The 22126-nt window shown below is 42.1% G+C and overlaps 2 protein-coding genes and 1 non-coding gene across 4 annotated transcripts; 2 read left to right on the top strand and 1 right to left on the bottom strand.

The window, feature by feature from the left end:
* Positions 1 to 118: 118 nt before the first annotated feature.
* Positions 119 to 200, bottom strand: trnas-gcu (transfer RNA serine (anticodon GCU)). Its single transcript has one exon. It is a non-coding gene; the product is annotated as a tRNA-Ser (tRNA).
* Positions 201 to 2786: 2586 nt separating this feature from the next.
* tnfaip6 (tumor necrosis factor, alpha-induced protein 6) lies at positions 2787 to 7122 on the top strand. Its single transcript, XM_085920814.1, has 6 exons — positions 2787 to 2952; positions 3980 to 4117; positions 4697 to 4858; positions 6332 to 6560; positions 6635 to 6675; positions 6894 to 7122. Exons 1-6 carry the CDS (start codon positions 2853 to 2855, stop codon positions 7013 to 7015), a joined length of 792 nt encoding a protein of 263 aa, XP_085776940.1. The 5' UTR covers positions 2787 to 2852; the 3' UTR covers positions 7016 to 7122.
* A 219-nt stretch (positions 7123 to 7341) lies between these two features.
* On the top strand, positions 7342 to 21872 carry rif1 (replication timing regulatory factor 1). Of its 2 annotated transcripts, none has more exons than XM_085920510.1 (35): positions 7342 to 7576; positions 8790 to 8926; positions 9033 to 9111; positions 9182 to 9278; positions 9482 to 9612; positions 9689 to 9783; positions 10131 to 10320; positions 10394 to 10486; positions 10701 to 10839; positions 10909 to 11060; positions 11158 to 11266; positions 11514 to 11696; positions 11800 to 11910; positions 12070 to 12132; positions 12617 to 12717; positions 13316 to 13402; positions 13469 to 13542; positions 13631 to 13811; positions 13923 to 14030; positions 14101 to 14250; positions 14505 to 14604; positions 14903 to 15192; positions 15255 to 15457; positions 15578 to 15671; positions 15747 to 15878; positions 15961 to 16103; positions 16217 to 16306; positions 16387 to 16441; positions 16568 to 19753; positions 19824 to 19952; positions 20055 to 20141; positions 20222 to 20337; positions 20838 to 20988; positions 21058 to 21181; positions 21269 to 21872. In XM_085920510.1, the coding sequence occupies exons 2-35, from the start codon at positions 8811 to 8813 to the stop codon at positions 21541 to 21543; spliced, it is 7434 nt and encodes a 2477-aa protein (XP_085776636.1). In that variant the 5' UTR covers positions 7342 to 7576; positions 8790 to 8810; the 3' UTR covers positions 21544 to 21872. The 2 variants fall into 2 exon arrangements, with proteins under 2 accessions (XP_085776636.1, XP_085776637.1); XM_085920511.1 differs by having other exon boundaries at positions 11517 to 11696.
* The last annotated feature ends 254 nt before the right edge of the window (positions 21873 to 22126 follow it).

The following is a 22126-nucleotide window of genomic DNA, read 5'->3' on the forward strand; positions in this document are numbered from 1 at the left end:
GATGTTACGTGACATTTTAGAGCGAAATCGTCCTCTGACATCCATACTACTGTAAAAACATTAATACAATTGTAAGAGAGAAATAACTATTGAGGTATCGTCAATTCTGCAAAAGGAACGACGAGGATGGGATTCGAACCCACGCGTGCAGAGCACAATGGATTAGCAGTCCATCGCCTTAACCACTCGGCCACCTCGTCGTGTCGGTGAAGCGTCCTACCCTTGCTTATAACTCTAGTTCTAATGAATTCCGGGCACGAAGTTCTGGCTGATTTGTATATTTGCTTTGCTTTGATTTCATTACATTAATCCTCCGGCACACCGAAAATGCACGAAGCAGTTACATGCCTTGTATCAATTCCATATGACACAACTCAGCCAATCATAGGAGCTACCTTCTCAAGGGATTTTATTCCTATTAGAGCACCTGACGTCACTTGATTATTCCCGTTTACCCATTGGCAGCAAAGTAGTGGCCAGTAATCTTAGATTTTATTGGGGTGGTTGGGAAAAAAAAGAGAAATTATAGGAGAAAAAACACATTGATCATTTCAGACTTTTTGTGGGAATTCAATGGGTAAAATTTTGATTTTTTTTTTCAAAGTGGTAATTGTTGGTCATCGGGATTGGGATAGGCTCAACAGTTTAAAGGTGGAACAGTTAGGATTAGTCAAAAAGTGTATAAATGATCAAATTTGTGTGAAATTAAATGTCAAATAGAATGTGCCATTAGAAATGAATGTTTTTTAAGGTGTCCCCCGCCTACTGCCCGATAACAACTGGGATAGGCTCCAGCACGCCCGTGACCCCCGTGGGGACAAAGCGGTACAGAAAATGGATGGATGAATAGAATGAATCAGCCTTTCTCGAAGTCATCTTGCCCTTTTTTGTGTCTGTCTGTTTGTATTAAATCATCTTATCAATACAATAATGACCCACTTTTCCCTTTGCTTTCCAAACACTTGAGAGGTTTATCGAAATGCATTACAATTGACTCTCCGAATCAACACTGACTCTTTTTGACGAATTATTATCTTGTAGAAATGATTACATCGTAGTTCAAATAAACTTAACAAGATTTGAATTTTTACTTAAAGAGTGTGAGTACTTGTGCCACTTCTGACAGTATTTATTTGAAATTTCCAACCATTTTCCATAACACAATTGACTCACAGTTGGGAGGGAATCAGACAAAGATCTTCCATTACAATGTTTTTTCTGTTTTGGGTCATTTTTCAACCACCCAACCACCCCAAAGCCACTCCTATCCCCTGCAGTGCGTATTGCACGTCACCAAACGGTGTGCCTCATGTTGATGTGGATGGATCATTCTCAAGAGCCCAAAAATGTCACTTCATCACCATCCAAAAACAACATGGCTATCCCTGCCATGTGCTCAAAAAGCCTCCCTGTTCAATGTATATTTAATTTGTAATTTGTTAGCATGACGTCACACGTGACATCGGTACTTTGTCAAAGTTCACTCATGACACACGACGCAAACCTAGCAGTACCCCCCCCCCTCCCCTCGAAAGAAATGTCATGGGAAAGACATGAACGATGACTCTCCTGTTAAAAAGCAAGTGGTTGTAGTGAAGGAGTCCAACTTTCCATGTGTGGGCTTGGCAAGTCACACAAAGACAGAGAGACGCCCAGAGGAATGAGACGGGCACACATGTTGTTTGCCAGATCTGGAAGTCATTCAGTCCACTTTTTACAGTCGCTTTGTTTGACCTCTGACGGTGACGTTTGTTCAAGAATGAGGAAAGATGCTGTCACGCATCGGCGTAATCGTCACGTTGTCCAACATTTGTTGCCACAATTCTCATGCCAAACCTTTTCTGACGTATCCCTTGTTTATTACAGGGGACATGTTCCAGACACATAGGTGGAAATTGAGACAATAGGAAAACATTTCAATGAAATTACTCCTCAAGTGCTTTAAAAGTACTCCTTAAAACATTTACTGTTCTGACTGTTCAATTACACACTCAGTTCTCCAAAAGTGCCTCAAGCTATTTATTTGTCCCACCCAACAGAACTTTACCATAAACCTGATTCATTAAACAAGAGACAATTAAACATTATAGAACATTAAATCTATTTTCATTCCAGGCGCAAGTCTAGTACAAAACTGGATGGAGTTTTTCTTTGTTTTTTTGGGGGGTATTTTTCTAGACTTTGGACAGGTAGAATTAGGTATCATGAGGCATTTGCTTCCTTGTGCGAAGTTGTGGAACGTAACGTAGCTTTTTCCTTGCCGATTGTATTGCCATCCCTCATTTGCGTTAAAATCAGGGCACAGTACAAGCAATAATCCGTTTAGAGTTTTAAGTGTTACTTTATGGTGATCCTTTATGATGACTAGTTTATGAATTTTAATATGACTAGTTTAAACTAGTCATCCTTTATGATGGCTAGTTTAATATCATTTATTAACTTCTGCTATCATTTTACCACTTTATAGACAGTAAGAATATATTCCACTTGATAGGTACTGTATAAACCGACTGCATAATAAAGAGCAGTTATAATTGTGTCAGTAACTGTTTTTTTGTTGTTTTTTTTGTTTCAGTGAATATGTTTGCAGTCCAGCAGCATGATTTGGCAAGAATTGGAAGTTGTTGGACTTGATATTAGGTGAGTGTCTCTTTTGCAAGTGTTGGCCATGCCAACATTGAATCACCCTTTGCTGAAGTCACTCCCCCCACCCCGTCCACCTCCTCATCATCACTATCTTCATCCTCCTCCTCCTCCTTCCTCCTATCCAAGGGCCACATAAATAGGGGCCGGCGATACAAGCTGAGGGGGTCCCCTCATACAACACGCACATCTGGACAACAGCTTGCATCATGCGCCTTTTGGCTGTCTTGTGGACGCTTAGCTTGCTTCTCAGAGAAGCACACACATGGGGCTACAGGAACGGCATATTTCACAACTCCATATGGCTGGGTAAATATGTTTTTTTTTGTCATTTTTCTTTGGAAAGAACATACAAAAAACGAGCCGGTGACTTTGTATGGGGCTTACTGATATTTTCGACTGATAACCATATGGCTTAAGTTGTTTCTCTTTTGTTGCTTACCGCATTGCACCACAGAAATGGGAAAAATATTAAAAGCTATGTTCTCAAACAGTTAAAGCCACAATAATGAACATTATTCAGTGAACTGAGAATATATCAGAGTACCAATCAAAACATGAAGACAGTTCTTGTATTGTACATGCAGGTGTACTGAATGTTCTTTTGTTTTTGGGCCAAGCATGTGAAGCTATCTTCAAAGAGACACTTAACTGCATGAATGGAAGTCATTAGTAAAATGGCAGCACAGTCTGTGCCAGTCTGTGACCTCATGCAAGGTAATTCCAGAATGACTAAACAAAGAAGAAGAAGAAAAATTAACTGACCAACAGCTACAGCAGCGAATATTATGAGCGTAGCTTCTCATAAGCAACATGTCTTGTAGTCATGCATGCGTGAAGCCAAAACAGAATCAGAGAAGGCTGCAGAGCTGCTGAGTCTTTCTTCTTTCTTTCCAATGTATTTTTTTTTTTCTCTGTCAGACAAAAGACATTGAATTCCCCAATTGGTTCAATTCAAATTCCTGTTCCTGAATGTGTTTTGTTCACATGGTAATTTCTTTCCTGAAAGATTGCCTTTGGTATTGATTAAAACATTGAAAGTTTTTTTTTCTTCTCAAACTGAAAACATTCTTCCCCAAAATACGCTTTACGGTAAAACGAGGTTAAAAAAACGGGGCAAAAAAAATCATGGAGAATCATGATGAATGAAAGATTCAAAACGGCCTAAAACAATTGTCAGAAAACGCTTTAGGCTCATTGACAATTAGGAATTGTCTTCAACATAACTGACAATTGTACGTTAGGTTCTCTAAATTGTCTTGGTTTTACATCATGGTATGAATAAATGATTGATAAATGATCAATAATTTCAGCTGGGGTGGTCTCTCTTTCATAGAACAAGCAGCTGGAGTCTACCACCGGGAGTCACGCAAAGGAAGATACCAGATGACGTACAAGGAGGCTAAAGCCGTGTGCAAGTACGAGGGCGGAAGACTTGCCACTTACGACGAACTGGAGGCTGCTCGGAAAATAGGTCTGAGAATTATTTAATCCCCTGCTAAATTTGCAAAACTTTAAAATGAATAATTCGACATTTTTGACTGTCAATAATCACCCCAAATTCTTTCCTGTGACGGATACTGTATGTTCTTCTCAGCTTGAGGTCAGAGCAAAACTATGCTTGAAACATTAATTTTAATCTGACATTTTGATTGCTCTTGCCTGACGCCCAATTATGAAGATGTCCCCGGTGTATTGTAAAAAAGTGTTAGCATCATCTTGGTTGGGTGACATCACTTCTCCAATTGTACTGGGCCTAAATCCAGGCACTTTCCTCTCGGGTGTCACAACCCCCACAAGTAATCACCTGTCAGCAGCTAGAGTAGACTTTCCCCTTCAGCAATCTAAGCAGGGGGTCTCCAATTTATCAGGCCGATTTTGACAGGGCTCTGGTCTTTGTAATGGCCACACTGCCTTCAAAAATAAGGCAAACCACAACAAACAACCCATCAAAAAAAAATCTCACCGTGACCATTAGGAGACTTTTCTCATGTTAAAGGTCGAACGGAGGAAATAATTACACAATTGAGACGCTGGAATCTGTCTCGTTTAGGTTTCCACGTGTGCGCTGCAGGATGGTTTGATAAAGGGCGCGTTGGTTACCCCATCGTCAAAGCCGGTCCTCACTGCGGCTTTGGAAGGGTGGGCATCATCGACTACGGCTACAGGCTCAACAAAAGCGAGAGATGGGATGTGTACTGCTACAACCCAAGCTGTGAGTATGACACTAAAGTTTTTGAAGTTATAAATAATGGGAAGTAGAAGTAAACTGTGGTTGGACTCAGCAAGATAAACTGGCTTTTTTTGGTTTGTTTGTGTGGTGTTTGCATATTCTGCCTGAATTTGTTTGATTTGGGCTTTCAACATCCCACAATTTTGATTTAGAACCATAAATGGCTGTTTAAGTCATGTGTTAGACTACCAGTACATTGCAAAGGCAGAACTTTGACTTTAGTCAGACTTATAGTAAAGTGAAAAAGTGGTTTTCCCCCTCCTGTTTTCTTATCTTTCTTTTTTTTTGCATGTTAGTCTAGCATACAATAAATATTTACCACCATCAAACAAATTTAAATATTTGTCAAACACAAACATTTGAATGAAAGTTTTCATCGTTAACTCAATCTTTAACATTTGTTTGATACTCAAACGTTAACGTGTAGAAATTATGAAAAAAAGAAAAAACATTTCAGAAGACAGCAATAGTTTTTCACGACGCTATATTTTGTCAATTTTAGGAAGTTATATGTTTTAGTAAAGTGCTTTATTATAGTGAAAGCTTGTGTGCAATAATGTAGTATTGTATACCAGCCAACACAGTACTAAAATAAAGTAAATTACTGTAACTATACTTGCGATAAAAATGATAAAAACAAAACAATCCAAAACAATAAATATGATGCTCAGAAAGCTTTTTTTTTTTTTTTGCCATGTAACCACACGCTTTTACACCACTTTCCCCAATACATCATAAGTTAGTACAGTGGTAAACCCCTGCAAGTTTTGGCTTATCTGTCTGGGAGACGTCCATAATGCTTCTGCAAATCAATTTTAAAACCCGCATCATGCACTAAAGGTTATGGGTTTGCGGAGATCAAAATCCGTCTTCATGTTGAAATCATCTCATATCATTGAGCAAGTGAAAGGTTTGTCATGGCTTTCCAGTGGTGGTGATGATGATGGTGGAGGTGGCGGGTAACCACACTTCAAGACCAGTCATCCAAGTCCTGCAGACTACTCCTGCTCCATGTCAAACACACAAGGGAGCTTAATCACTCCAGGATGTGACGACAGAATCTGGAATCAAAACCACAGTCTGGTTTCCTCCCTGTGACTTATTGCTGTTACTTTCAGGCTAAACCTGGATGACGTTACGGCATCCATGGATAAGATGTCCACAGAGGCGCATTTGAAGTAATCATGACTGTCGACCATCTGTTTGCCTTGAGGATTTGTCATTGAAACGCTTACGAGAAGAAAGGATCAAATATGGCTTTTGTTAGCATTTCAGCAGAAAAAGGAATGTTTATTACTTCAATAGCAAACTACAAAGTTAATTTCTTAATTTCATGTCATTGAAATTGAGTTCAAATGCATTTCCACTTTTCCACATTTTCCACTTTAATAATTTATTCACTATGGCAGTTATTGTTTTAAGCGGTGTCCAATCGTTTCATTTTACGTCTTCCAGCTAAGGAGTGTGGCGGCGTTTTGACCGACCAGCAGAGGTTCATCCAGTCTCCTGGATTTCCAGAAGAATATCAAGATGACCAGATCTGCTACTGGCACATCCGAGCGCATCTTGGTCAGAGGATCCTCCTTCACTTTGTGGAGTTTGACGTGGAGGACGACACGGCGTGCTTGGCGGACTACCTGGAGGTCTATGACAGTTATGACGATGTGTCCGGCTTTGCTGGAAGGTGAGAGGTCACCGGGGTGCTCAGAGTCAACTGTTCAGTTACATCACATCACCTTCATTATTATTTTTTTTTAGGTTTTGTGGTGATTATTTACCCGACGACATAATCAGCACAGGTGAGCACCATTGTTTTTTTTACTGGATTTCCAACTAAAACAAAATCAATTAGGCGACACGGTGTATGGATGTTACTCCCACTTGTGGCTGACACTTTTGAGGTTCAGGGTTCGAGTCTTACATCTGGCCTTGATTAAAGAGGATAACCTGTATAGAAAAATTGAATGGTGAGTGGATAAAATGAATACTCTTTGTCTGATGGAGTTTTGTCTCACAGGAAACGTGATGACGCTGAAGTTCCTCTCAGATGCTTCGGTCACTGCTGGGGGCTTCCAGTTACAATACTTTGCCATGAATGCATCTGCACTGTCACAGAATTACACTGACTATTTTCACTGACTAACATCCTAGTCTTTAATAATTGAATCTTGAATATTAAAGACATATTTCTGCTTTATAAGGATGTCTTAACATTCCTTTTTCTAACATTGAGTTGTGAGTGCTTCTTGGTTTGAGATGTAAGCCTTGACAATGTTCAATGTCATTCCCAATTTATGAAGTCAATAAAATATAGAATAAAATATGTACTAAACTGTGGTACTACTGTATTAATGTGTATACTGAAATGAAGAAAAAAAAAAGATTTTGTTGCACTGAAAAGGCTGATTACCACTCCAACTCCTTAAAAGGTAAAAAGGGGTGGGACAGGATGTGACATACGGGGTCAAAGGTAATTTCGACGTATGTGTGTTGCTTTGGCGCCAGCTATTTCGCGGGATAACAGGACAACAAGGCGCTGTGTATTTTAAATGTAAGCAGAGGAGGCCGTTTGTCCGTGAATTTAACGAGTCGACACTTAAAGCAATTCCGACGCCGAAACCTCGAAGTGGTCGGACGCTTCTCCTTGCTGATTTTTGGGGTGCGTCATTTTTGCGGCTAACGTAGCGTCTGGAGCCCGAGGTGAGCAGTGTGTGGCGTCTGTTCCAGACCAGTTTTGTGATTGACTGTTTTAGTTTGTTGCTTTTCCCCCCCTTTCCTGCGTATTGGGTGTGCATCTGTGTTTTTTAAAATCACGACAGTTGTGGTGAGTCAAGTTGCTTGACTTAATAAGCAGGGGCATGTTTGTCGCGTGCTTGCTATATCAGCGCTAAATTGCGCGAGCTAATTAACATGGATATTTTTTCTCATTCTTTGTCGCAACATCTGTAAAATCAAGTGATTTGATATATATTACTTCATTCACAGCGTTGGATATAGTGAAGACACCATCTCCTTGAAATCTGAGGTCTCTATTTTATTTGAAGTTTTTTTTATGTGCCCCCCCCTAAAACTTTTTATGAAGTCTTAAGTTTGTTTTCAATGCGGGTGAGACATGTCGATATTTACAATCGTGTCCATTTGTTCATGTATGAAAGCCATCAAGTGCTGACATCCACGTTAGGATAAAAACTTGTTGATAAGTAGTCTAAAAGAAAAGTACGTTTGAAAAGAAAGTATTGATTACGTTTCGTTTGTACAGCAAGGTAAGCGTGAAAGTGTATTTTGGTCTCAAGTGGCACAACAGTAAATATGGGTCAAGGTAGAGAGAGACAAACAGAATCGGACATCTGCAGCTTCTTCCAAATGTGGAGAAAATCCAATATGTAGCTGATATCTGCATATATAGTCAAAATAGTTTGGTGCTAAGTATGCTGACCAAAAAACATGTTAACACATACAAATGATGTTCAAAACTATTATTTTGAGAATATTAGTTTCTGATGATACAGAGCTTCAGACGGCCCTGTAAATGTAATCATAAAATACAGCGATGTTAAATGTCACTAGCTTGTATGTTTTGTCCTGGTTCTTTATCAGGCCGCCTTCTCAGTTTATACTATTTAATGTATGCCAGAAAGATTGAGACACAGCTGTGGAGCCTTCTGTGCGAGATTGTGAAATAAGCCACCTCCAAGGTCCCTATTCTTATACTGTGATAACCTTGCAGTCTTAACTGAGATCAACTCCTACAAGCAAAGAGTGACATAGAAGCCAGTGAAAGCAAGATAACGGCATAGCTCACGCTACCTAGCTAATGACGTGCCAAAGAGGCCTATTCTAACAGTGTGAGTAATTCTCATCTTCCTCTAAAATGATTTTGTTGTTTAACCCCCGCGCAATCTTCTTCATGCAGGCCGTGCAACGGCAAGTAACAATGATGGCGTCGGCGGAGCCTCCAAGCAGCTTCAGCATTGTCCCTTTGCTGGAATGTCTGGAGGACAGCACCGCTGGACGCCCCGAGCAGACTGATGCTTACCTCACCATTGCCAAGTAGGTCTCATTGAGTTCTTCATCAAGTTTACAACGCACCCCCCCCCCCCCCCCCCATTTTTTTTTATTTTTTATAATGCATTTGTATTTATTTATTATCTTGCAGTCGGCTCAGTGGAGATGAAGGCCGTCAGTTTCTTCCTGACGTCACAAAGCACTTTTCTCGCTTGGGTAACTCCATCTTGGTAAGTCTTTTTTTGCAAGACTCTCCTTTGACAACTAGGCTTCCTAGCGAACCGCTGATGTCGTCTGCAGAGTCATGTTAGCAGTCCGCATGCTGAGCTGAGCCAAGCCGCCCTCCAAGCTTTGGGATTTTGTGTCTACCATTCGCATGTCGTCAGTGAAGTGTCTGGTACGTTCAGTTGTGTGTGTCTGTTTGGTTAAACGTTGAGCATTCAGATTTTGAAAAACTAAGGCCACAACCATGCATTTTCTGTTTATTTCACTTGGGAGAGATGAATCCAGATGTGTTTTAGTACTTTTAGTAATCTGTGCGGTCAGAGAGCAAATTATACCTGTAAGTCAAGGCATCACTGTATATTCCTGTTTTCCCAGAAACCTTCACCTCAGAAATCCTGTCCGCACTTTGCTCCGTGGTGGCCAAGTCAACGGAGAAAAACACTTGCACCAGAGCGTTATGGGTTATCTCCAAACAGAATTTCCCTGCCGATATGGTTGGCAAAAAGGTGAGAACGGATCCAAACAATGGTGCTGCTTTCCGGCCAGGCACTGTATATAGTATTTTGTTTTTGATGTGCTCAGGTGGCCTCCATACTCAGCACCCTGGAGAGTGTTTGGAGAAAAGGCGAAGTGCAGTCAGTCGTCATGGAACATGAGGCTTTGAACGTAGTCATCAGGTAACTTATTGTTCTCATACCTTCTAGCGTTTGGATTTTTTTGTTCTCCCAGTTTACCAGTTTTTTTTTTTACCAGTTTGTGTGTATTTTGCTTCCACGGCATAGTGACTCAAGAGTAATTCCACCAAAACTTAATAGTATGACAAACCTAGAGTTGGGTGAGGTTCATTAGATACCAGAAGTCAATACTGTACTGGTCGATTCAGCACCATACAAAAAAAAAAAAATACAAAAAAATATCAGGAACATAGATTTTTTTTTTCCTCAATTGAATGACATGCTCCTCTGCCACAGGTGTTTTTTAATTCCTCAAAAGTTTTGACCATTCAATTTCCTGATGCCCGTAGGTTGCTGGAGCAGGTTCCAGCTCAGATGGGCGAATTGGCAGTGTGCTGGGCCAAACTTATCATCCCCTTGGTGGTGCACTCGGCCTCCAAAGTGCGCCTGCGGGCGGCAGCCGCCATGGAGATGGGCCTGCCTTTGCTGCTGCAAAAACAGATGGAAGTAGCTGCCATCGTTGAGCCCTTGATGTCCACAGTGGGTAACCATCATCTGGAAGTTAAAGCTAATCTTAATGATAAACTGGCTTTTTTTTTTTCTTTCTTCACAGAAACTAATTCCAGAGCTACAGAAGCTTTTCATGACCAAAAATGAAATGAATGTCCTAAAGCTCTGGCCATTATTTGTCAAACTTCTAGGGAAGGTACGTACGCTTGTTATTTTATTTTTTTAATGCTATACATATGATTCTTGTAGCTGCATTTTACGGGTCTACCTAATAATTTAAGTTTGGTATTGGTACTTACATGTGCAAGTGAATAGTTGTACTGGTTGAGGATTTAATGCATGTCTTAGTAAAGGTCATTGTTTATTAATGATGTGTAGTTTGACTGGAAACCCTCGTGTTTGCTCTTCAGCTGCTCCATCGAGGAGGTCCCTTTATCAACTCATTGCTTCATCTGGAGGAGCTGGGCTTTCGCAGCTCCTCTCCCACCGTAAAGAAAATCGCCTTTATTGCCTGGAAGAGTTTGATCGATAACTTTGCTCTTAATCCAGGTAAATTGCCTCCCCCCTCTCCCCAGTTGCTTTTGAACTTCTCTAACTGCATTGTTCTTTTTCTTAAAGACATCCTTTGCAGTGCAAAGCGCATGAAGCTTCTCATGCAGCCCCTCATGTCGATCAATATCCGTACCGAATCGCTGATGCTTACCAAGGTGGAGGTTTGGTGGTACCTTGTGGTCCAACTTGGCCCTAATTTGTCGTCCCACTTTGATTTGGTAAATTAACTTGTTAATATTTTTCCTCAAGCTTTCATTATTTCATTTGAATCCATGTGTCTTTAAAAGTAGTAATAATTGGTTTCTTTCACCTCAGGTGTCACTCCCATTGCTACAGTGCACCATTGGTTCTCAAAGCCACTTGGCACCAGCCACTCCTGCCAAAGGTCAAAATGGCATCGTAATGCCCAGCACACCCAAATCTGGTACTTTCCCAAACCAACTAGATTAGGCCTCTTTGACACACACAATTAGTAGGGGTGCAAAATACACCAAATTGTCTGTCATGTGTTTGATATTTTTGGGGATATTTTTTTTTTTATTGCAAATTTTAATGCAAACAAATTCACCTGCCAACCTATAGAAATCCACTCCAAGAACAATTTGTGTGAATGTCACTCCATTGTACTTTTTTTTGAATGGCTTTGATCATTGACCGTATTTTTGACCCAGCAGGCCCACAGGCCTTCAACAGCCTGACGCCCAATGCATCACGATTAAACTTGAACTCCAGCATGCAGCTCGCCTCCTCCTTCCCCTCCATCAAGTTGTTGGGCCTGGAAATGCTGCTCCACTACTTCCTGGGTCCTGAGGTCGTTGCCACGGCGACCGAGCGTAAGCTGGTCCTTACGCTCGGTGAGTGTTCCACTTTACTTCGACAACTGTATTACTTGAAATCTTGAATGTTGTTGCAGCAGGCCCTACACTCTGCTATAAAATACTTTTTGTGTGGTTCTAGAGCCTTTGAGGCATCCACTCTTGAGTGCTGCGTCCTCTTTCAGCAAGCATGCTGCTGTGCTCATCTCCAATATCAAAGATGGCTTCAACCACATCGGCAAGGATGCTCCAGGTGTGCTTCATGATATATGATTGTCACTTTGGGTATAGGAGGTCCAGGGTTCAAATCCTCGACGAACCCCCACGTCCTAAAAGCTGTCTGTAAGCTGTGATTTATTAATCTAAATTGACATGTCTTCTAAAGTTTTTCCGACTTTCAATATTTCCACAGATGCTCTTTTGGCACTTTTATGGGATCATCTTATACATTACGTCACGCTGACCATCGAGTCTGGTAAGTACTTGGTTCTTTGTCGAAAGTAGCTAGTGTCAGAGAAAACTGCACATATGTCTATGCTGTGTATATATATATTATTCTGTCAGGGGTGTTCAGCCATCCATACTCTGTGAAAAATTTTGAGATATTCCTGATTCATGTCTTTATCAATGCCATTGTGGCCCCCACACTACGAGGAGGGTTCTTGAAGCCATAGTTCCTTCCCACATGGTGCCACATAGAGTACTCCCGATTGGGTCAGGGTCTTAGATCATTACGGAGGCAGATGCAGAGACCACGCCCCCTGCCTCCTGCCTGACTCATTGCCACTGTCATCAGTTTAAGTCTGAGCATTCAGTTGTTTGTACACCTTTGATGAGAAACAACCACTGAGGGGTTCTTCCCCAATGATGCCGGCCACTGTTTATCAGTCATGTGATTCTGTAGTAGGGGCTCGTTTGTGTTTGCTGATGGTTTGTTGCTGATGGCTTTGTGTCTGTAGGAAGTAAGAAAGACCGACACGGCAGTGAGGTTCTGACCCTCACGCTTCAAGCTCTGCAGAACATTGCTTGCTCAGAAGCGCTTCCTGCAGACAAATTGCTGGTAGGAGTGTTGCCATGTTTCTCTTCAACCAAGGGATGGGCTTTCAAAGCAGGGTCAGGAAACTGAAGTCACATGAGCATTAGGTAAAGCCTGTCATGCAAATTTAATAACAAAAGAACTGAAGAGGAACCGTTGAAACAAAAAAAATCACGTCAAATTTAACCAACTAAATATTCTCGGGCAATAACCGGGCTGCAATTGGTGAATTTCCACATATGATAAAATTTATTTCACAAGTGCCATATTAACATTAATACTGTAAATGAAAATTTTCAGTTAAACTACCCTTTAAAACTAAATGTCTGACACATTATTTTATCTTGCACCATATGTGGCACTCGTGGCGAAGACTCTTCGTAACAACCTGGGCTAAACTTAGCTCTGATAGCTGGTATTGTCTCAACAGACTTCCTAGACACCAATTGCTACTTTTCCATTAGCCAGTACTTTAGACCCATCTTGTTGTAAATGGAGAAGTTACAGAACTAGCTGAGCAACCTACTGAGATCCCATGAATAGGTGATAGGGAAAAATGAACAAGTAAATTTGTTAATAGCAAAAGAACAGGTGTTCACTGTATTTACTTGGTTTCCTGCAGATTCTCTTCGAGAGCACCGTCAAAGGCATGCCTCCACGCGTCCTAGGCTCTGCCTCCTACCAAGTGGGCAAGATGGATGTGCTGAATGTAAGCGTAAGGCCCTCCTCTTCACCAGTGCCACATTGGAGACAACTTACACTTGTTTCTCCATAGGGAACACCAGCACTCTTCCTCATTCTTCTCCTCTTGGACAGCAACATGTTGGCGTCTTACATTGAAGACAGCAGGTGAGAATTTATTTCCTTTCAATGATGGATGGATGGATGGATACATTTGTTTTTGGACAGGGAACATTTTATTTCTTTGTTTTTGCAGGTTTTATCATTGCTTCCAGACACTGGTGGGATGCAGCCTGTCGGGCCCCACCTCGCCACTAGCATTCGCAGAGGCAGTGTTAGGCGCCGTCGCCCGTAATACCTCCTCCTTGCAGAGCAAGGAGCACCTATTGAGGATGTGGAGCGTTATGGTCACTCCGCTCACAGACACAATCACACAGGTATTTTTTCTGCCTCCATGGTGGTCTGATGGCCACTCAGCACTAAGGAAGTGATTTTCCTTGAATTGTTCTCAATGTATATTATCAATAAAACTGTTAATCTTGTTGTAGACCAACGAAGTCAACCAAGGGGACGCTTTGGAGCATAACTTCAGTGCCATGCACTCAGCCCTGATGTTCCCCGTCACTTACCTGCTGCGTGGCTCGCCTGAGCAACAGGTTTGCTAACAAAAACGTTAATTCAGCCGGTCTGTTGAAAGTGTCGTAAATTGGACTCCCTTCTTTACAGGTGGCCCTTAAGTCCATACTGTCTTCTTGGTCCAAACTGTACAAGGTGTTTGCACGCTGTTCGGCTCTGGTGGTTACCGCAGAAGAAAACATCTGCTGTGAGGAACTCTGTGTCAAAATGGCCGCCAAGCTGGATCGAGATGCTCTCACAGTAAGACTAATTGTGCTATCATCCACTTTCGGAAGGAACTAATCAGTTTTGACATGTGCCGATTGACCAAATATACCGGAAGTAGTAGATGCCAAAAATGGCCAAAACCACTGAATTATTCCATAGAATCAAAACATTTTGTGCAAAGGTCATCATGTTCGATTCGCCTCTGTCCTATCTGCTCGACAACTAATTACAGTGTGTGGAGGGGACTTTGTTATACCCTTTTAAAAATCATTGTTCTTTTGCTTCAGGTGCCATCCTCGCTGACAGCTTTTTCATGCATGCTTCAAGTCATGGTGGAATGTGTGGACTTCTCTCCCTACACGCCACAGTTCCAGCAAAAACTCAAATGTAAGTCCATTTATTTTTAGACTGTACATGATCAGAACTTTCAGAAAAATCACCAAACTGATCGCCAGATGGTGCAAATACTTTTTTATTTATTTTTTTATGAAACTGGCTAAACATGTTGCAACTCATAGTCAGACAGGCAAGTCAGGGGAAATGTACTCGGCCAAGTTAATGGTGAACATGCAACCTCAAATGACAAATATTGTCTGATCAGTTGAACTTCAGAATGTAGTTCAACCTTTTTCCCTGTAATAACAAACTGGTTCAATCAACCAATCTCTGCTTCCTCTTCCTGCAGCTCCTCACACTCCAGTAAACTGGACCAGGAAGCGAAGCAAGGCTCTTGGCAATCTCTTCACCTTTCATTCACTGCTTGTTCAGTGTCTGGATGTTTACCTGTCAGGGGAGGATGTGCCATCAGAAACCACGGGCATGGCGCTGCTCTCTATCTTGTCAACCCTCTTCACCAACCTTGTGACAGCTAACGCTGTCAAGGAGGCTTTTACCGTCCTCATACCGCCTCTCGTTGTTCTCTACAAACAAGCAACCTGCGAGCCACCCAGATTTACAGCGCAGATTCTTGGCAAAGTAGGTTCTCTTGAGCTCGTTTGAAAATGTAATTAGTAGAATTAACGTTTTGCCTTCTGCAGATGGAGAAGCTTCTGAGTGAGGTCTTGGTCTGCATTCAAACCCGCTCCAACTTAGCCAATGACGATGACCTCCTGGCTCTTCTTTCACCGTTGCTCTGTGTGCTGTTCCTACACAAGAACAAGCAGCACCGCACAGCTGTTACCCACTTCTGGAATTCCACTTTCGCTAACGCAGTAGGCCTGATCTACCCGGATGAGCTCAGGTATAAACTACCGCCTCATGTTGTCATCTGTCCATCATCACTAGAGGTCACTCTCGAACCATTATTAGCCTAGGCTTGGTCCAGGAAAATTAAATTTGTGTTTACGGAATTTCTTCACAGACCAGTTCTTAGTCAAGTGAAGCAAAAGATTCCCATCATTCTTCCTGGCTTTGAGACTGTCAGTGTGGCTGAAGAGCTCAGTGGACAGTTTTCCGTGAGTTATCATGAATTTTTGACTCTTTTACACTTCTCTCCTAGTGTTTCTCTTACATGCCGTTTCTTTCTTCAGAGCGAGAGTTCCCAGTTAGAAACCAAACTTAGTGGTGTACCAGTTGTCTCCACTGGGAAGAGGGACTCTTTGCTGGTAGAGACGGCTGAGCTAAGTGACCAAAGCTCGCCAAGGACCTCCAAGCCAGTTTCTGTAAGTCTTAAATCAAGTCTGAAGTTGCGCCTAAGCTTCCTTCCCGCCTTTTGTTTGAGGATTTCTACATTTCCTTTGGCAGACAAAACTGGACTTTGGCTCTCCCAAGGCTCTTTGTAGGAAAGTAGTGGACGAGGAGGCCTCTATTGACTTTGTCTTCATTCCACCTGAACCAAAGGAGAGAGTTTTAACAGAACACCAGAAAGAAGTTAAAAGGACTAAAAGGTATAGCTCGTCATTGATTGGATGTCATTTGATCCCACGTACATTTTATAAAGGCTTACTTTAAAAATAAAATTAACTTTATTGGCTATTGATATATACTCTTTGTGACATAGGGTTGACATACCTGCCATGTACAACAACCTTGATGCCTCTTTGGATGCTACAGCATTCACGCAATACACGCAAAGCCAAGAAGACTCTTTGTAAGTAATAAATCTAATTTGACACGAAACAAAGTATGAGTGCTAAAAGCACAACCTGAAGATTTTTTTTCTCTCCGTAGGAGTCATTTAACATCTGAAGACACCACCAAAGTTGCCAAGGAAGCTTCCGCTGAGGTAAAGAAACAGTCAACCAATAAAGATGATGGATCTCGTAATTTTTTTTCAATCCAATTTTCTTTGATTACAACTTTTTCAAGGTCCTTAAAACCATGTAATCATGCCAGTTATGTTTGCTTACAGACATCTCAGGAGACAAACAGAGATCCTGACGCTCATCCAAAGGAGACTCTAGACTTTGCCTCCCCGAAAGCCTTGGAAAGTGAGTCAGAGAAGGAGGAACAAGAAACCATACCAGAGTCGATGGATATTTCCATGGAGGAAGATGTCAGAGAAGATGATGAAAAACACATCAGTCCTAATATGTCAAGCTCTTCAGATTTAATCTTTGGAACACCCCAGAAGTCCAGTAGTGGCAGTCGTCGTCAATCTTTCATTACCTTGGAAAAATATATTGAAGGAAAGCCTGTGAGCCCCAGTACTGCATCCTTCTTCACAGGTACCCTTGTGAAAACCTCTGGTAGCTTGGACTCAAACACTCCCTCCCCAAAGGCCTCCCAGAAACCCACTGATCAAAATTCTCAGCCATCCTCAGAAGCACTATCAAAGTATCCAGTGAGTGGCCCTCAAGAGTCACCGCAAAGGCCTATAATAGACACAGAGAGAAAATTTGAGCCTACAAGACTCTCTGAAAGGCTTACTAGTAATGAATCAGAAGTTGATGATGTCATCCCTGACACTCAGACTGAAAATGCCATCTTGGAGAAAACAGTATCTTCTGCATCAGATGACATGAGAAGTTCAAATCTAGAGGAGGATTCTCAAGAGACTGGGAATGATTCACAGTTTTCTGAGTCGTTCACCTCTCCGGCTGAGCCGAGGCACCGCAAGCACAGTAAACATCTACTCCCAGGAGAAAGTCCAGTTGACTCAAGCACACCACAGAACAGACCCAATACGCGAAGCAAGGTGGCCAGTGAAGAAGAAAGTCGTAAAATACAACTGAGATCTCAGCGTAACAGCAGTGTGACAAGTCAGACTACATCTCGAGGTCGACGACACAAGGTCAAGCTGTACAGCAGTTCAGAGAATCTCCTCACTGAAGTTGAAAACAAAAAGAGAAGATCTAGATCGCAAGAATCAAGTCAAACGGGCCTGCCTGTATCTGAGACAGTGTCCAGTCAATGTGACCTGCAATCAGTCACACCTTCTAATTTAGATACACAGCGAGGGCGAAAGCGAGGTAGACCTACCAAATGCGTATTGAAGCCTAAAGAGGAAGTTCAGAGAGGGACAGAACAGCTTGAGAAACTGTCTAGTCAAACAGACATAGATCCAGACAGTTTGATTGATTCTGAAGGCAACTCACAGGAAAATTGCAGCCAGCCTTTCAGTGGTTTGCAGGATTCCAAAGAAGGTGATCTTAAGCCTGCCTTAAGGTCTGCAAAAACGTCCATTCAATCAGACACCCTGGCTGATTCTGAAAACCAATCACAGCAAAATTGTGACCGACTTTCCGGTTCTCTATTGGAGTCTAAAGAAGACAGTCAGATATCGGAGAAAAGTTCCAGTCAAACCGACTTAAAAGCCCACGTTCACGTCAATCAAGAATCAGAGGCGCAACATGACCTGCCTACCAAGCCATTATTGGAGTCTAAGGAAGATGACCCTATGAATCCAGAGATGATGTCTGGGAATGTATCCAGTCACATTGACTTGGTATCAGTCCCTGAGTATGATACTGATAGGCAGACACGGGAAAATATTAAGACAACTTCCAAATCCTTATCAGAATCTGATGAGTTAAACCTGCAACCAATGTCCACTCAACCAGATTCACAATCAGGGATTGGGTCTGATACTAGAAGCCAGACACCGCGAAAACGTGGCAGACCTTCAAAAATATCGAGGCGGAAGTCTAAAGTTTTGTCCGTTAACCAAACGAAAACAGATGAACATAAGTCAGGTTCTCAACCATCGCAAGAAATTGAACCAGTAGAACTGGGGACAAAACTGGAAAAAGATTCTCATAAAATTGCTTCCTTAACTAATGACAAAATCCAAGAAGAAATAAGTACGGCAGCATGCATTAGCGATCGGGACGAAGTAGCCAAAGATGAGCTTGAAACTGAATTTAGCCAAGATTCACAAGAGATTACGCCCTCATCCATTGATCTTCCACAAAGTAAGGCATCTCCAGAGGTAGCAGAAGATAAGAGTATACCAAAGGCCTTATCAAGAAAGCAGAGTAAGTCTCCTTCTCAAGAAAATAGTCCAGCGGAAAATAAAGGTCGAGCAAGAAGGAGAAAGATACCCGAGTCTCTAGCCATTTCCACGCCAGAAAGCTCCCAGTCTTTAGATGTTACAGGATCCCCAGAGACTCCTCAAGACAGAGGATCAAGACGAAGATCTTCCAAACTGTTCGCAGACAGCACGGAGTCATTAAAATCTGAACTGTCAGAGACCAAAGAAAAATATTCTGTGAAGGGAAGTAAATCCCAAGGGACAGCTGACATGGACCTGATTGTTCCTAAGAAAAATTGTGGGGATCCAGAACTATTAAAGGCACAAGAGATTTCCCCCAAAACCCAAGATTCAACAGTTTCTGAACCACCAGAGATGCCCAAAAGAAAGGGGAGGTCACGATTCTCTCGAACTCGAGTAAAATCTTGTTCTCCACCAGAGAGTGACACTGGAGACTTGGAAGCATCTGAAATGTTGGAATCAGAAGAGACTGCCGCTGAGCAGAGTCGAGAGGACTTGTCTTTGGAGGTATTTGCTGCGGACACACAGACTCACCCTGACGAGGCAAAAGACAAGCTGCAGGGCTCAGAGTTCTCATCTGAGGAGACCACAGCTATAGTAGTTGGACCTACAAAGCCGTGTAATTCAGTTAACAAAAAAGACCCAGTTGATCGAGAAGAAAAAACGTGCGCACTTGGACAAAAGCAAGAAGAGTGTTCAAGAATCGTAGATGAGCTTTTAAAAGCTGCGGAGTGTTCTACCACAAATATTGAGAAGACATTAATCCAGGTTTTAGAAGATGGTGAATCTCTACATGAGGATGTTAAAGATGACAATGTACCTTTAGGGGAATTCCAAGATGAAGAGCAAATCCAGATGTCAAACACAAATGACAACCCAGAAGCAAAAGTTTGTATCGCTGAATCAACAGGGAGCGCTATCTTCCAGGATTCTCCAGCAAAGATGAAGGACCTTGAGGCTGAGTTGATGCCGGATTTGGTCCAGAGCCCGTCTAGTAATAGGGCCAAAGGAACCTGGTCGCCTTCAGCCTCTCCCTCAATGAGCATTCTCAAAAAAGGCCAGAAGAGACCTGTGGAGGAGGAGACTCCCTCACCTATCGTCAAGGTTGGTGACATTTTATCAATGATTTTTTTGTTTTTAATGTCAGCCTAACAGAGCTCATCTTACTTTGCAGTCCAGACGCGTGTCTTTTGCCAATCCCATTCAACGTCAGGAGACTGCTGACGACATTGATCGCCGTAGTCCCGCTGTCAGAACAAGCTCCCCCAAAAGAGCCAAAGTTGCCAACCTGCTCCAGCCTAAAGTACGAATGCTACCAACTAGTTTGAACTCAACGATTCTTTAATGTTTTTACTCTTCTGAATGGGATTTAACGTGATGACTTTACAACCCACCCTCATTTTAGTTTGTCACGACTCCAACAAAGGGTGCACTGCCCATGAGTCCCAGGAGTCTTCACAGTCCGATTTTCAGGAGCTCCAAGAAATGCCTGGTATGTCCACCAATTAAAAATCAGAATGACATTTTTGCTGTGAAAAAAATGCATTGAAATTTTTGCAACTTCTCTCCAAGATTTCCAAAATGAGTCAAGAGCCTCGGCCCATTTCCAAAAACTGCATCTATCCCTCCCTGGTCGGATGCGGCGCACCCATCGAAGCGGTGCTGCCTCAGATATCATCCAGCATTTGGTGAGTACAAATGAGGTGCACAACTCAATCGCCATTCTGCAATTTCTAGAGGTGGCCACTTTAAGAAAATTTTAACATTTATTTGATGATGATTTAAGAAAGTGACACAAAACGACAACCAGCAGATGTAAATATGTTTTCAAGATTATAACAACAACAAAAAAAATCACTTGACTCGAGTCTCTTTGCCGCCTACTGCATGAATTTTTTTTTTTGTATTTTTAAACATTCGGTCCTGAGCGTCGTCTGTTGCCTGCCGGATTACACACGCGAGGTGATGATGAAACAGAAACTTCTCTTTGGCAGGCTTCCATTTAAGTGTGTCAATGAAAAAGTTTAGTCCAATAGAGCCGATTACGCGGACAAACGAAAACCCACTTCCATCCGAAACGTTGAGTTCCACGTGATGGCTCGAAAAAGTCGGATGCAGAACTTAGTCCTCTGTCTGGAATTCGTTGAAACATCCATGATCTTGTGTTCATTTGTTGTCACCCTCGCAGGTCCCGTGGTTTTGGGCAGCTCGTGCGAGCGCGCAACATCAAAACGGTCGGCGACCTCAGCGCCCTCACTCCCAACGAAATTAAGACACTCCCCATTCACTCGCCTAAGATTTCCAATGTCAAGAACGCACTCAAGTCCTATGAGCAGCAGGTATTTGGATCATTTTGCTCCTATATTTTGACCTACAAGAGGTGACTTGCGTGACCACTGCCCCTCCAGAGAAAAGGCCGAGGTGTAGACGAGCTGAAGAGTTTTGTAGAGATGGAAATGATGACATCTGAGCCAGAGGAGACGAACTCAAAGCCAAACCAAGATGAAGATGAGAAACCCACTGACATTTTAGGTGTGTACGCAACCGTCAGGATACCAACAAATTTGTTTTTGTTCATGTTTGAAATTCAGATTTTTTTCTCCCAACATCTGTTTGCAGCCACAGAATTGACCGATGAGCCTTCTGCTCCAGCCAAGATGAATGAAGAGCGGTGTAAGGTAACGTCAGACTCAAGTGTGTCCGGAGTCCCCAAGGACCCGTCAGGAGGTCCCGAGGGTCTCCAGGACCGACTGGATGCACTCGACTGTGCCGTGGCGCCGCCCCATCTGAGCGACTGCTCGCCTCAGCAGCTGTCGGACATCCACGAGCACCTGGCGCTTCTGATGAGGCGAGTCATGTTTGAGATGCAGAGTCGCCTCACCCCCCATCATTGAGCGCACCGTGAACTGTTGACCCACTTGCATACTTTTATAAAAAAAACAGCCTAATTAATATTTTACCAAAAGGCTATCATGTTGAATTTATTAAATGCTTTTTAAACTTCTCTTCAAACGCAAATGCACCAAACTGAACTGTGACTCACATATTGCCGAGTTGTACATACCTTATTCCTCACGTGCTTGTAGAATGTTTACACTGTGTATAATATGTAGAAACACCCGTTTAGATCGTCTTTTTTTTGTTCCTTTTGATGTCACATGCACAAGTCTATGCGGTTTTATTTGTATCTTTTAAGTACTACAAATAAAAAGTTTGGGCAGAATGTGTTTTGAAGAGAAAATGGTGACTGTTAAGCTTTCACGTTAAAATGCATTACAAAATCAAACTCGCAGGGAAATTCTGGGAACACTTGCTGTTCAAAGCTAACTTTTGTAAATTATTGCAAATGTTTGCTAATTGAGGCTAAATACTTGATTAAAAAAAACAAAAACAAATGCATCATACCCATAACTAAATCTACTCATGCCAAGATGTATCGCTATAATTTCTGTGAAGTGATCATTAATTTTTTGTCAC

The sequence above is a fragment of the Syngnathus leptorhynchus genome, chromosome 9, assembly GCF_054491065.1.
Source record: "Syngnathus leptorhynchus isolate UIUO chromosome 9, UIUO_Slep, whole genome shotgun sequence".
Classification (NCBI taxonomy): domain Eukaryota; kingdom Metazoa; phylum Chordata; class Actinopteri; order Syngnathiformes; family Syngnathidae; genus Syngnathus; species Syngnathus leptorhynchus.

What these genes read in the sequence shown, in the direction of transcription:
- tnfaip6 (XM_085920814.1), top strand. Translation starts at nt 2,853, where the DNA reads ATGCGCCTTTTGGCTGTCTTGTGGACGCTTAGCTTGCTTCTCAGAGAA. An exon ending in TCACAACTCCATATGGCTGG is followed by an intron (nt 2,953 to 3,979) that starts GTAAATATGTTT and finishes TCTCTTTCATAG; the next exon opens with AACAAGCAGCTGGAGTCTAC. An exon ending in GTACTGCTACAACCCAAGCT is followed by an intron (nt 4,859 to 6,331) that starts GTGAGTATGACA and finishes TACGTCTTCCAG; the next exon opens with CTAAGGAGTGTGGCGGCGTT.
- rif1 (XM_085920510.1), top strand. Translation starts at nt 8,811, where the DNA reads ATGATGGCGTCGGCGGAGCCTCCAAGCAGCTTCAGCATTGTCCCTTTG. An exon ending in TTGTCAAACTTCTAGGGAAG is followed by an intron (nt 10,487 to 10,700) that starts GTACGTACGCTT and finishes TTTGCTCTTCAG; the next exon opens with CTGCTCCATCGAGGAGGTCC. An exon ending in TCAAGTCCTATGAGCAGCAG is followed by an intron (nt 20,989 to 21,057) that starts GTATTTGGATCA and finishes CTGCCCCTCCAG; the next exon opens with AGAAAAGGCCGAGGTGTAGA.